The 13,663-nt window shown below is 41.6% G+C and overlaps 1 protein-coding gene across 1 annotated transcript in view; it reads left to right on the forward strand.

The window, feature by feature from the left end:
• The first annotated feature begins 4,179 nt into the window (after positions 1-4,179).
• LOC112953107 (store-operated calcium entry regulator STIMATE) overlaps positions 4,180-13,663 on the forward strand; it is a 37,190-nt gene continuing 27,706 nt past the window's right edge. Inside the window, exon 1 of the mRNA XM_026046111.1 lies at positions 4,180-4,324. Within this exon, the coding sequence (XP_025901896.1) occupies positions 4,180-4,324 (145 nt within the window). The remainder of the gene's footprint in view (positions 4,325-13,663) is intronic.

Here is a 13,663-nt window from a genome sequence, read left to right on the forward strand (position 1 = left end):
AAACCCCCTTGCTCCGTTCCCGATGGCCCACAGGATGCCCTCGCCCTCCCTACGGATGAGCACTGGCTTGGGAGGGTGCTCCCTGCACTTGCGTGTGTTAATGTTGAGGTTTTTTAACAAATTTGTTCATTCTTTGGACAACAGTGTGGCCACAGGGTTCTGAAGGTACAGCATAGCAAGAATGTGGTTTCTTTTAACTTGATTTTTTTAATTATATGTGTTTTTTTACTACCTCTGTAGCCTGAACAGTGGAAGTGCTGATCTAAAAAGGGAGGCAACTACTWCTTGTGGACGAAGCATAGGGAGCTGCAGAGCAGTGTCTCTCCTGGAGCCAGTATCAGCCTGTGCAGCTGCTGTTCCAAAGCGTTKGTCAAAACCTGTGTCCCCGTAGCTTGGATGCTCCCATGTTCTCCTAGGTCTGAAAACGTAATTATTTTGCACTTCTCTTACAGAGGGGCTGTAGGGAGAGAAAAAAGAAAAAAAAGGGAAGAGAAAGTGCCTCTGCATTTTCTGTRTTTTGCTGGTCAGATAAAATTTCTCTGCTTTTTTTTTTCTTATAAATGGTGTGAAGTTGTTCCCTTTTCCTCACAGCAGTTAACTGGGCTGTGTTGGTAGAGCCTGTCGGCAGCTCTTTGCTTTGCTACCTGAACACCTGGTTGGAGAACACACCAAGAAAACTGCAATCAATAGAGGACTGCTCTGCCATATTTTCATGCTGGAGACTATACTATGAGCATGATATTTTTAAGCTCTTTAGTGCAGCTGAGGATCGAAATGAAAAGTGGCTTTTTGGGGCTTGTTTTTTTGTGCCTTTCCTGGAGGAGCAGGAAGGGAAGGAAAAGGACCAGAGGAATATCTAGCTCCRTCAGCAGACCCACAGTGGTGATGAATTGCTAAGTTTAATTTTCCAGAGAACTAAAACTCAGGCAGCCACTAACTTTGGACCTGTGCTTTATACCCCTSTAAGTAACAGGATTTAGCTACTTTTCATTACAATTGTGGGAAACTTGCTGTGGGTGCTGCCAATGAAGCTGTCTGTAGTGAGCAAAGATATTTTGGGCTTCCTCATGCTGCAAGGCTCTTGGGATAACTGTCTGGTCAGGCCAGAGTGCTAACTTAAACATAAAAAAATAAAAATGCCAGGCAGACTGCTCACTAACTCAGTGTTCTTGGATGAGAGGAGGGTTAAGGAGTGTGTAAGCAGACCAATTTCCCTCCCAGGTTATAAGCAAAGTATTGAAATCAAAGTACCTCTTCCTTCTCTACCCAGCCCTCCTCCAGATAGGTACCCAATAAATGGATATTTTGACTATTTATGTTGGACATAGGTCATCTTGTACTCTCTTCTCCTAATGCCACCTGATGAGCCATTAGGCCTGAAAAACACACTGTTGTTTTGCTTGCCAGCCTTTTGTCTTGAGAAATTTGGCGAGAAGAACCTCAGAGCTGGAAGAGGATGCTTTTTGATTACTGATTTTTTTGAAGGTTTTGCAGAATTCTCTTGCATTGTAGAAGAAGCTGATTGCAAGCTGGACTGAGCTGCATGGCCCARATGGGTCATTTCCCCCTTTCCCCATGGACACGCAGATGCCTCCAAAGCAGGTGTCGGGAGAGCTGAAAGGGTGATATAGGGAACATGTTAAGATGGCACCTGGAGTTTTAAAAATAAATGCCCTATTCCTTGTAAATGAAGCAGTTGGCACTTTCAGAGGTTACTTGGGTACTTCTGGTCATCTTTGGCATGTTTTATAGGCTGGCTTTTTTCTGCCTTGTTTTGGGAGGCACTGACAGTCTGGTCCCAATGGGATCTGTTTTAGTTGAGATTTTCAAAAGGGATGTTTTCATTATTTGTGAAATGTTTTTATGCTGCACATTGATACTGTATACTCTGTTTCTTTGAAAAAAATGCACTCTTTTATTGCTGGTTTTAAAGGGGTAACTGAGGCTTTACGTTGACGGATGGTGTTTCTGTATCAAGTTCTTGGTTTGTGTGTGTGGCAGGTGACACAACTGGGCTTATATCTGTTCGTCATGACTTGAAATGGGCTCATAYGCTGCTTTGGTTGCTCTCTTTCCTCAGAACTGAATTTTGGGTAGCTTGGTGGCTGAAACTTGGCTTTAGACCGTCACTCATTCACCAGCAGGAGCTCCTGTGACTTCAACATTTAAACTGGGCTTCAGGGATTTGTGCTGTCCTCCGTAGCCACGTAAAGCAGGAGGAAGGCAGTGGTGTCTTCCAAACATTTTTGGTACCAGAAGAAGAGCTCTTCATTTGGTCTCATGTACTATTTATATGGAGGGTAGAAGGAAAAAAAATGTTTGGCTGAGGTTTGAGGATTTTTCTTGCTCATCTTACATTTATATGCACTGCTRGGTCTTGGTTTTGCACCTCACAGCTTTAGGTGTCTTCCGTGTGGCACTCATACTCTGCTAAGCTTAGATATGCTGGGCAGGAGAAAATGGCCAAGTTACTGTACTGTGCTCTGTGCATCAACCCAAGGAGTCCTTAAGAGCAGTATCAGAGCTCCAGAAATGAGATGCAAGGTTATCCTTCTTGAATTATCCCTAACACGTAAGCAGTTTGTAGTCTATTCGGTGGGTAAGAGTGAGCCTTCCAGAAAATGGAACCTGGGGAATGAAGACTAGTTTATTTCTAACAGTAAAATTTCTGAAAGATGCTCTTTAAGAAAATGAGGCAAATTCATTTATTGAATTTTATAAGACACCAGTGGCCTTTGCTGTCCCTCATGGGGCTAACAGAAACAGCACGTACAGAGAGCGACTGTTAAGATTACAGCCACTTTCAGGATGGCTGTTAAAATTCCTGTCTCTTGTCACAACTTTTAGCAGTATTTTGCTTTACACTTATTCAGGCTTGATTCCACTGATGTTTTAAAGGAAGGGGAGGGAGCAGCGAGCTGCTAGGGYCAGGGAATTGTAAATACATTTACAGCTACTTGCACTGCACTCTCTGTTGGGAGCAAAGTACAAAGATTTGGTACCATATTAGCAAAGTGAGATTTTCCTGAATGTAGTAGAAAAGGCTTCAAAAGCGGTAAGATCAAATGGTGACTGAGCCACTTAGTTTGCTGTAGACAACGTAAGCAAAGCCATTACTAAAGGAGAGGTTGCTGGATGAGGTAGCCTTCCCAGAAAGCCAAAAATACAATCCTAAAGGAAGCTGCTGCTTCCCAAACAGGCTTCCCAACATTTGTTTGCTTCCCAACCAAATGTATGAAACCTAACTAGCAAAACCAAGTAAAGGTTGTTGAGGTTTGTCCCCATAGCCATGTCCAGCTTCTTTTAGATCCCATTCTGCTTGCGTGGTGAGGGCACGAATGACCAAGGCCAGGAGAAAATTAATCCTTGGCCATTCTGAAGCTGTGGAGCTCCAGCTCCCAAGAAACCTCATAGGAAAAAAAAAATAAGGAATCTCCCCCCATCTTACTCTGCTTTCAGTTTGGTTTCTATTTAAAATAATTGTGATTTTTTTTAATATATATATATATAGACAATCAGAGGTCTTCTCGGAGAGTGCCAGCTCTCCCTGCGGGGGCCTCTCTTATGCGACTCATCGGAACTGATGCACTTTTCCTGTATTTCGCCTTTTTTTAATTAGCTGCTCATCCCTAAACAAAGATTTTAATGCCTATTGTGTTGTGTCCCTTCTGTCTGTTGCTTTATTTTATTATTTCTTTTTAAAATATATATATTATATGCGGTGAGACTGAAGTACAAAAGGGAAGAGAAACGCGCACAGGGCCCCAAGCGACCTCCCCCTGCCCCCGCCGCCATTTGCCAAGGGCCGTAACTGTTTCCCCAGAGGGGTTTTTAAAGAAAAAAAAAATGCAAAAAAAAAACTATTTTGGATGGATATTTTGCCTGTCTCGTCTGTACATAGTGTATCATAGAAGTTTGTGGCACATGACGGTTTTAAGTGGTTGTAAGAAAATTAAAAAGGGGGAAAAAAAACTCAAGTGGTGCTAGTCGTTTTTGTGAGGGGGCGTGAGGCGAGGCCACGCCCTCCTCGAGGCCCCGCCCCCAGCCGGGCAGGGGCGGGGCGCGGGGCGGCAGAGGAAGCGGCGCGGGGGGCGGGGCCTCGCGCGCGACGTCGCCGCCGCCGCCGCCATGCGCCGCTGAGGCGGCCGCCCGCCCGCCGCCCGCGCCATGGGGGCGCCCATGGGGGCTCCCAACGGCAGCCTCGGCCTCACCGGCTCGCCGCCGCGGCCCGGCGAGCGCGGCTGCGAGAACGGCGCCTTCATGGGCTCCTTCGGCATCTTCCTGCAGGGGCTCCTGGGCGTCGTGGCCTTCAGCACCCTCATGCGTGAGTGACCGTTAACCGTCCCCCGCTTCCGTTGCTCACCTCTCCCGCCGCTCCCCTCAGCACGGCCCGGCCTCCCGGACAGGCCGCAGGCCCCGGGGCGCCCCCCGCGAGGGCCGGAGGGAAAAAATACCCCCGCTTTCCCTCATGCAGAGACCCAAATCCCGCCGGTCGAACCGGTGTCACCTCGTGCCGCTTTAGCTCAGGTAAAAGTTTCCCGGCACGCTGGTTTTTGCGCGCTTCTTAGTTTCGGTTACGATTATTAATGCTCTTGTGATCGCTCTGTGCGTAGCAGTCGTCCTTGCTCTTGCGAGTGGCGATATTGTCACTACTTTAACGTTTTGTCAACCAAAGCATCCTCATAATTGGCGTTCTTAGCACTTTCCAAACCAAAACAACAAAAAAACTTCCTAAGAAGACATCGTGYTTATTTTTATACTTATTTTTATTACTGTTAAGAAGAGGTCTTGATTATTCTCGTATCCTGTGTATCAAAATGCAATGAGCTATTGATATTCTATGTCATGATAGTATCTCCCCTTAGAAACGATATTGCTCGACTCTTTTTCTGTATTTTGCAGAAATGTTGGAGTATTCTGTGAATATAGAAAAAAAAACTGTGAAAAGCGTAGGCTAGGAAAAAAAAAAAAGAAAGCCTGGATCGTTAGCTGCACTTTCTAGCTTTGCTCTAGTTAGATGTGTTGTAAACTATTAGGAGGAGACTGTCAGTGAAGTGCTTGTAATTGTGAGGCAGAAAAGSCAAAGAAACACAACCAGTCGTATTAATGGTACTGGTGAGAAAGAGACATCTCTCCAAAGGAGATTGGAGCAAAAAGTGTTGCTTAGACTTAAATAAATAAAGGACAGAACAATAGCTTTGTCACAGTGTGGGCAGCTCTGTTGTTTTTCACTTTGTTTTGGGAGTCTTCTCCAGCAGAAGGAGAAGCTGACCAGCCGAGCACAGCATGTAGGCAGATGATATTGCTGGAAAAGCTGTTGTCCCCCTCCGTTCGGTGTCGGAAAAGTTGATTCCGTTCTCATTCTGTTCGCATGCTTCTACCCCTTCTACATCATAGCCGAAAAATATCTGGCACGTTGTTCCAAAATCTTCTAAAGTTACCTCAGCAAATAGAGCAATTTTTCTGTGACCCCCATGGCAGCTGTGGTGGGGGGCAGAAGCAGGAGCTTGGGCCTCCCTTTTAAATAATGTTTATTCTCCATGTGCAGCTCTGTCATTTTCCTAATTCTCCRTAAGAAGTTAACAGGGAGCTGAAGATAACATGAGTGGCTGTTAACTTCAATTTAACTTGTAAAGAGCTAACTCACTGCATTATTTTGAAAGAGGAGCCTAGATGGGAAACTGTTTACACTTTGAGTTGCTATTAATGGTTCTGACCCCTCTGTGGGAGAAGGCTATGAAAGAGCAAGAGAGAGACACTGTAGAATTGCTCTGAATGCGCAGAGACTGTTTTCCTTTGAAAAATATTTGGTTTGACATGTAAGGAGCGAGAATTTCTGTAAATCAAAGGGTGATCAAAAGCAGCTTGCCCTTTTCTAGGCTTCCACTCAGTTGAAAAAAGAATTGTTTCTGTCTGTCATAGTAACTAAGTGTAGAAGAGGACTTTTATGCTTTATTAGCAGGTATTCATCTACAAATGACTAGAAGGATATTCTTAAAGTAAAGCTGACATGGATCTGACATTCCAGTTTACAGCCCTTTCTGTGTGTGTATTCACCTACACAATTGCTGTAAATGTGTGTTAGGAACTGAATCATCAATGGTATCAGTGAGACCTTCTCTTTGTAAGGGTGAAGATGTGTGGTCCTGTGTTGGATTTTCATTTTATGATGCGCTGTCCTGCTGACAGAGGGCTCCTGTCTCCCAGCCAAAGAAAGGTTGTTAACTTTGCCCATATTATGAGCCCATCTGATGTGTCCACCCACTATGGAAACAGTCACAGCTAAGAAAGATGTGATGAGGATACAGAATCTCTGGCTCTGAACAGGAGAAATCATTTGGAATTAGGTCTAAATCTCCTTTTATTTTTAGTTCATGCCTCCTTGTTCTATCTCACAGGATATGAAGGACAGTTTTAATTTTGCATCGCTAACTTTTTTGCAACTAGACTTTACACCTCTAGCCTTTAGATTTTGGTCTTCAGTCCAAAATCTTTTAGTCATAGCGGATAACTTAGCTAGTCAACAATTATCCTGAATTCATACGTAATATTCCCCACCCTCCTAAAGGTAGAAATTGGCATTTGTTTTTACTGAATTAAGTCCTATAAAACCAAAGGGGGGAAAAAAAAMMCAAACCCACTGCTTGCATTTCATTAAGAGCACTGTGATCTCCAGTTCTCCCTGTAAGACATTGTCCACAAATTAGAAAAAAGAAGCTGCTCGTCAGTTGTCTAGGTCATTAGAGAATATATTTAATAGTATCAGAGCYTGCCAGGATGTTGTCTTTAATCACGGTGAATTGTTCTTAACTACTCTCTGAATTAAGTTTTCAGTTATGAAACCAGAGGCTTGTTGGAACAGCTTCATCCAGACGCTCTAGATGCTCTAATGCATCAAAACTGACACGTACTGCACTGGGGTTAGACGAGTTCTGTTGCTTCTCTCCTAATCATAAGTTGTAACATGCTGCAGGAGAGAATTAATTGATTAAAAATTATCTTTTCTTGGCAAATCTAGTTGGGCTAGTAGCCTTTTGGGATTCTGCCCACCAATTTTCAAGTTTATTAACTTGTTTTTTACATTCTAAGCTTAATTTTGCTCTTGTTCCTCTTTCCTGAGTCTGCATTGTTTCATGTCTGGTTTATTTAAACTTAGCCACTTTGTCACAGGAAGTCTTAATGTGAGCGTGAGAAACCCGTGTTCACGTTTCAGTTCAGTTCACTGAAAATAGTATCTTTTCAGAGTTTGCTATTATATTGTTTTTATCTTAATTTGGGTATCGACTCTTAAAAGATGGATTTGCTTCTTAGCTTTGGGTTCTGTTTTTATTTTTTATTTTTTTAAGTTACTGATGCTACACAGACTTTTTTCTTTTTTTTCTTGTATGTGTTTTGTATAATGTACGTAAAGCACCTTCCAAACATTCTCTGGTTAAAATTTAACAGGTAATGGTAGAGACTGGTATTGACGYGATATTCCTGTAAACGTTAAGACATGGGTGTGATTCTAAATGTTTAGGTTTTATTAGTCAAAACTGCACCAAGGTGTGAGGAGGACCCAAAAAAAAAAAAAATCCCTTTATCCTGTTTATCATAAGCTATTTCCCTGTGTTGTGTTGTGAGCTAGTGGTAAATACATGTAGTTTATTTATTGTGTTTGTCAGAAGATTGGTGACTAATCGGAGCGTGCCTGGGCTCATTTCTGGATTCTTAAGAGTGGCTGAGAAATTAGCTGTGGTGGCGTTRATGAAGTATTGAAACAGAGTAGTCCCTGGGTCTTTGGCAGGTAAAAGGTTTGTGTTTCTGCCTGTGTGAAAATGTGATGTTTCCAGCACTCCAAGTCTGAAATAGCTGTGAGGACCAGTTTGAGATGAGCGTGGAAAAGAGGAAATATCTCTTTGCAGAAACATTTTGTTGCTGTTTTGGCGAAGAGGAGATGTGTACGTGGCTTACAGCTGAGAATCACACCGGTCACCTACTACTGAAAGAAATTGTTTTGATATTTTAGAAAATATGTTCCGAGGGATAAGCCAGAACAGTCTGATACATCGCTGACCTGTGTAAAAGGCAAGATTTGGCAAGGGGAAGAAAAAGAACTAATTTTCCAAAAGGAGGAATGGAAAAAGGAGCAGGGGACACCAGAAACAGAGCAGTCACTTTTTCATGTCCCAGATGAGCAGATGCCCAGTCAGTCCTCAGCTTCTGCAGATGAAGCCCCTGGCCGAGGAGGAGCGGCTGGGCCCCCGGAGCACCTTGGACAGCTCCCCCGGCGCRGCCAGGGCCTACCCGGCCGCTGAACCCTCCTCCTGCTCGGCAGAGCTGGGGAATGAAACCGGCACCGGGGCATCCACACCAGCCTCCTACTACCCGGGGGCTGCGATAAAGGCTGGGCTYGGTTTAAATACGCTCTGAGTAAATAATATTCTGACTTAACAGATGAGTCTTCCTTGCTGGCTCAAAGACTCCTTGCAGTCCCATCRCCTGGAGGAAATGGGATGGCATGACGTGGTAGAAGGAAGGGCTTTAACTTCTTACTCGTTTGCTCCCAGTGCAGTAATCAGCGGTGGTGAGCACCTCCATAGGACACGGCACAGGAGAGCTCTCCTGCTTTTGTCTGCAAGGCTCAGGAAGGCCCAGACATGGTCTCGATGGTCAAACCCAGGTAAACTGTGCCTAAAATGCCCAAGGGTTTTGTTCTCTGCCCACTGTGAGGCCTTGCTTTCCTCGATGTGGTCTGCTCTTTGCTGGTGCATTTTAAATCAAGCTTCAGTCCCCTTGGTGTCTCAGTGACATCCTTTTTCATATATGATTCCAAAATTAGGTATGTGGTGGGGAGCTGTAGCAAAAAAAAAAAAAAAAAAAATTGGAGTCGCATGGGTGAGTTGACCAAATTAGTTAAGTAAATTACATCCTTCCATGCAAATGTCCCAGCGTTCTGTAATAAATCAAATATGTTGCTCGGCTAAATGCTGTAAGTTCTCATTTTTTGTAGAAGACGACAAGTCTTTYTGACAAACTTGTTTGCTTTGTACAAAGCCAAGCAAGAATTGTGTTGTGAAAATGCTCCACTGCTCAACTGAACTTTTTTTTTTTTAAGAGAAGCAAATAACCTTGAAAGAATTAAAGGCTAACAATTTGGAAATTGTTTTTTGTTTTGGAAACAGAAGGCCAGTCTTGTTTCATAGTATGATTAGATGTGCACCCCTGCCGTTACTGTAGGGGAGACATCTTCATATCCTGTTTAAACTACATTACCTTGGTGGATTTTTTCTTTCTTAAAATTATTTGCAGAATGCCTCAATCTTTGTTAGATAAAGATTGTAAGAGCACTTTAATGATTTGCCTAATGTCCTGTTAGTGGAAGATCATGAATATTTTAGTGTCACTGAATGCATCAAGTCTTGAAATACCATGCCAGTAAAACTTGCTTTTATTTTATTTATTTATTTTTAAGGTGCATATTTTTAGGCAATAATCTGTAATCCCCAACCAAGTTGCACTTTGAATGGTTATTTGAAGCCATTGCTTTTCTTGTTAGCTCAAAATGCAGTACCTTTTCTGATCACTCAGCCAATTGCTGGATATAATCATGTTCCAGATAATGAGATTGTTCTAAGTATAATTATGCATGTCATTCACTTTATGAAAAGTTTAGGAAAAAGAGTAAGTTATGTTAGCATTTAGAAATTATTAAAATGATAAATTATCCAGAAGAGATTATTTAGCAGTGTTTAATTAGAATGAAATCGTGGACTGACTGTTAGCTAGCCTGTTGTTTAACAGTAAACTGTATAATGAGTTTTTGGTCTTGACTAATATTTTATAATTGAATTTCCAAGGAGCTGATTTGTGCAAATATACATTATGCATTTTTGGTTTCTGCAGCGATGCTAATTTCATGGTTAATGAAGTTTACAGTTTCAAACTAGTATTTAACGAGGTCTTATCTGTGTGGATTATTCTGATGAAGTGAAAAATTGGAACTGCTTTCTCATGCCCTACGATAGGAATTGCAAGACCTTTTCACATGGCGCTTTCTCACTTAAATGTTCCCTGCTCGCAGCAAAATGCATACCCTATAATAATATTTAGCATCTCAAGTTTACTGGCAGACTGAGCATAAGCTTGGAGTTTGCACACAAATGCCTTTGCAAGTGGTATAGGGCTAACAGATTTTGATGAAAAATGAATAAAATTGCTTTCCATATTGCTCAAAGTACACAGTACTGTTTTTTGTCACTAACCCTGAATTACACATTTTATAACCTCTTAATTTTTGTTTGTATTCTCACTTTGTCATATGGAATGAATGATCAGGGTGAAAATGTGCTAAAATGGATTCCCAGTGCAAGTTCCTCATAGCTCAAATTAATAGTTTTGATTCATAGTTCAAGTCCCAGGTCTACTAAACTAGAATAGGAAAGGACCTTCCTCGGGGAATGCACTGAACTTGATTCTCATGGTTATTTTTTTCCTTGAGGGGTTCCTGGCTTTGGTATTGTAATKTGAGTTAATATATTTATATTAATGTTTTGACTTCTGTCATCTTGACTTAGGGTGCAGTCTTGCCTAACTCAGATTCTTGTGCTAATTCCCTTGACAAAATGACAGGGAAAAATTACTGTATTCCTGTTCTATCTGCCTTGCAAAATATTGCTGGGATGTATTGGAGAACATGACTGTGATGCTAATGGAKATTTAAAGCTTCCATCTCAGCTCTAGTTCTAGATTCCTCTTTCTAGACTTGTAGCAGGTCTCTGGGTAAGTGTGAGGTGTTTGTTTAAACCCTAGTTGGGACTGACCTAAACTGCAGCTGAATGTGTTTGGAAAGGCTGTAAAAGATCTGAGTATTTACATTCATTGCAGTCATTGCTGTATTGTTTATAGCTTGATGGCTTGCAACAGGGAAGGAGGTTAGAGTCCAGCCCAGCTCAGAAGATGTAGTAGTGTAAGACTGCGCTTAGACTTTAAGCCTAAGATTTAAAAGCAACTGTGTTTTAAAATCAAAAAGAGGGAAAAAAAAAACCTTTTTCCATTTGAGCAAAGAGCTTGATCTTATGGTACTATTTTTTTCATGGTGGCAAGATGTTTTAATGAAACTTGCATCAACCTTAAGCAGTATAAAACATTATTATTAAGAAGAATCCACATATGCATGGAACTTCTAGAATGCTTTCATCTTCATTACAGAAGTTTAATGTCTCTTAATACCTCATTGCTAACTACATTGTATCAAAGATGTCTGTGTAATTGGCCCCTGGTGCCCCCTTATTTGATCTTATGTAAAGAAAATGCATGTAAAGGCACCCTGTTATTTTTGTTTGCCTGTTTTTAAAGGTAATTGCCTTACAGTGTTAAGTGCAAATGTTGCTTGCAGTTCRGTGCTTGCATAGGCTCAGCAGCCTGGGGAGAAAAAATAAGTGATAAGTGAAGCCCTTTGCAATTTAAATAGACTGTAAGCACACTTGTTAAGTCCACCTTGGGCCTTGATTTGATATATTTGCTGTGTTCATCGTTTTCTACAAAGCAAAACACGGTTTTCCTCTTAGGTTTATATGTGTATGAATGTCTATTTTGGATTTGCTTTCTGTTTTGAAGGTTGTTGCATCTGTTGCTGTAATTACTTGATGTTTTAGGGAAGGACATTTGAGTTTGCTACTGTGTTTTGGTAGTTTTTCAGTCCCTAAGAGCCAGTTTAAAATAACTGGCTTGAATGACCTAAAGTTCATTGATATCTGTTGTCTTACAAGTCATGTTGGGAAAGCTTCATCTATTATTGAGGAGAACTTGTGAGTGTTGGTAGTGAAAATGTTGCTACGAATGGCAAATTGTTGCTTAGCACAGATTAATGTGTATTGGTTCTATTTACATTGTACTAAATAATGCAATTTTCCCAAATAGTTCTAACTTTAAATGCCAAAAAAAAAAAAAAATCCACTTGAACTTTCAGCTCTCAAAAGGTAATATGTAGCATATATTTCTCTTCTGCCCTACCTTTTTATTTATTTTTTGTACATTTGTTTAAAAACCTTTAAGAATATAAAAGTGTTTGCAAGCGTGCCGTGTATTAAATTGTACTTCTAAAGCAAATCTTATAGGTTCTTTTCTTACTGGAGGATTAGGTTGCTCGTGTTTCAGTTATCTCCCATCTGTTGAGGAAACAGAATAGCACATCCCTTTGCATCTGTAATTTCCAAGAAATTGTAATTCATTTTGACTGTTCAAACAGAGCATGYCTTGACAGAGCAGTATTACCTTTGTTAAATAAAAAGGTAATAACATCCTGTCTGAAAGAAAAAACACTTGTTTCCAAGTTTATGAGTTTGGATAAATACTTCCTTAGCCACGTATGCTCTTTGCCTTTAAGTGTTCTGTTTGTAGCGTTGCTCTGCTGTCACAGGCCTTTTGGGACTGAATGCCACTTTGGTTATGTAGGGCCCGTGACCAGAGGTTTTGGATCTCTCAAGTGCTGTCGTGCATAGCAGATAGCAAATAGGCTGGTGAGGACTTGTGTCTGATTCTTTGCGTGCTGAGCTAGTTTAGCTATTTTAGAAAGTCAACTTCACCTTTTTAGGTGTAAAATATGTAAACATTAGGAATAAAAATCCCCCTCAAAATGCATTTTTCTGTCCCTCCTGAAGGAGCAACCATTTCTCCTCTTTTTGTTCTCTTTCCCTTCTCCTCCTCTCCATTGCCAAGTAAGATGTTCATCAGCTCACACAAAACCTTTGTAGAGCTGAACTTTGCAGGTGGGAGGATGGTTTCACTCAGGGACCTTCCAGTAAATGCACTTCTCCCGTGCTTATCAAGCATAGATGGCATTTGTTGTGTTAGCTGAAATCTGGGGTGGAYTTGTCATTTTACATGTGCTGTGTCAAGACAAACAGTGGTAGCCATGGGATGGGCTGAACGTCAGCCAAGCCCAACTCGGGTTGTTTAGTTTTGCAATAAAACGGACCGTGATGTTCTGCTGGTTCATAAGGAGTGTCAGTCACACCTTTCTAATATAAAGTCTTCACCACCTAAAAGCTGTAGCCAAAGCCCTGCTTTAACCTCTGCCTTTGCAACTAAGAGCTTGGGGTAAGTTGTGCAATTCTGCAGGCCSTACGTGGCTTTTCAGACATTGAATCATTAGTCTCATGATGTCCCTGAATAACCATCTTGGGTCATTAAACTTTATTGTGTCCATTGCTTCTGTAAAGTTTCTCCCTGAGTGTCCATGTTTAATGGGCTTTTTTATGGAAATTACTTACCTGTCTCTCTGCGGAATCCTCAAAGGGACTGGGCACGGAATCCTCAAAGGGACTGGGCACGGAATCCTCAAAGGGACTGGGCACGTGTGTGTCGCACTCCTCTCTGTTTTACAAAAAAAATTAGCAGCTTTTTTTGGAAAGCAAGTGAGTTTTTGCACTTTGTGGTATGTCGGTGTTCAGCATGGGCTAGAACAAAATTTTCCTTTGAACTGCTTATTCCATAGCTGTTTTCTTCAACATGCCAAAACTGCAGCTTCTGGTATCTTTCTCTGATAGCTTTATATTCCTGGATATATTTGGGAATCGCTTGCTGCAGTCGGCTCTTCATTCTCAGACACTTAATGTCCAGGAGTGGTGGCTAGGTAAGTTAAGCAAAAGAACAAAGGAGAATTATTGGGGTTCTGAAGCAG

Source organism: Nothoprocta perdicaria, unplaced genomic scaffold, assembly GCF_003342845.1.
Source record: "Nothoprocta perdicaria isolate Ctin4 unplaced genomic scaffold, notPer1 scaffold_42, whole genome shotgun sequence".
In the NCBI taxonomy this organism is placed as follows: Eukaryota; Metazoa; Chordata; class Aves; order Tinamiformes; family Tinamidae; genus Nothoprocta; species Nothoprocta perdicaria.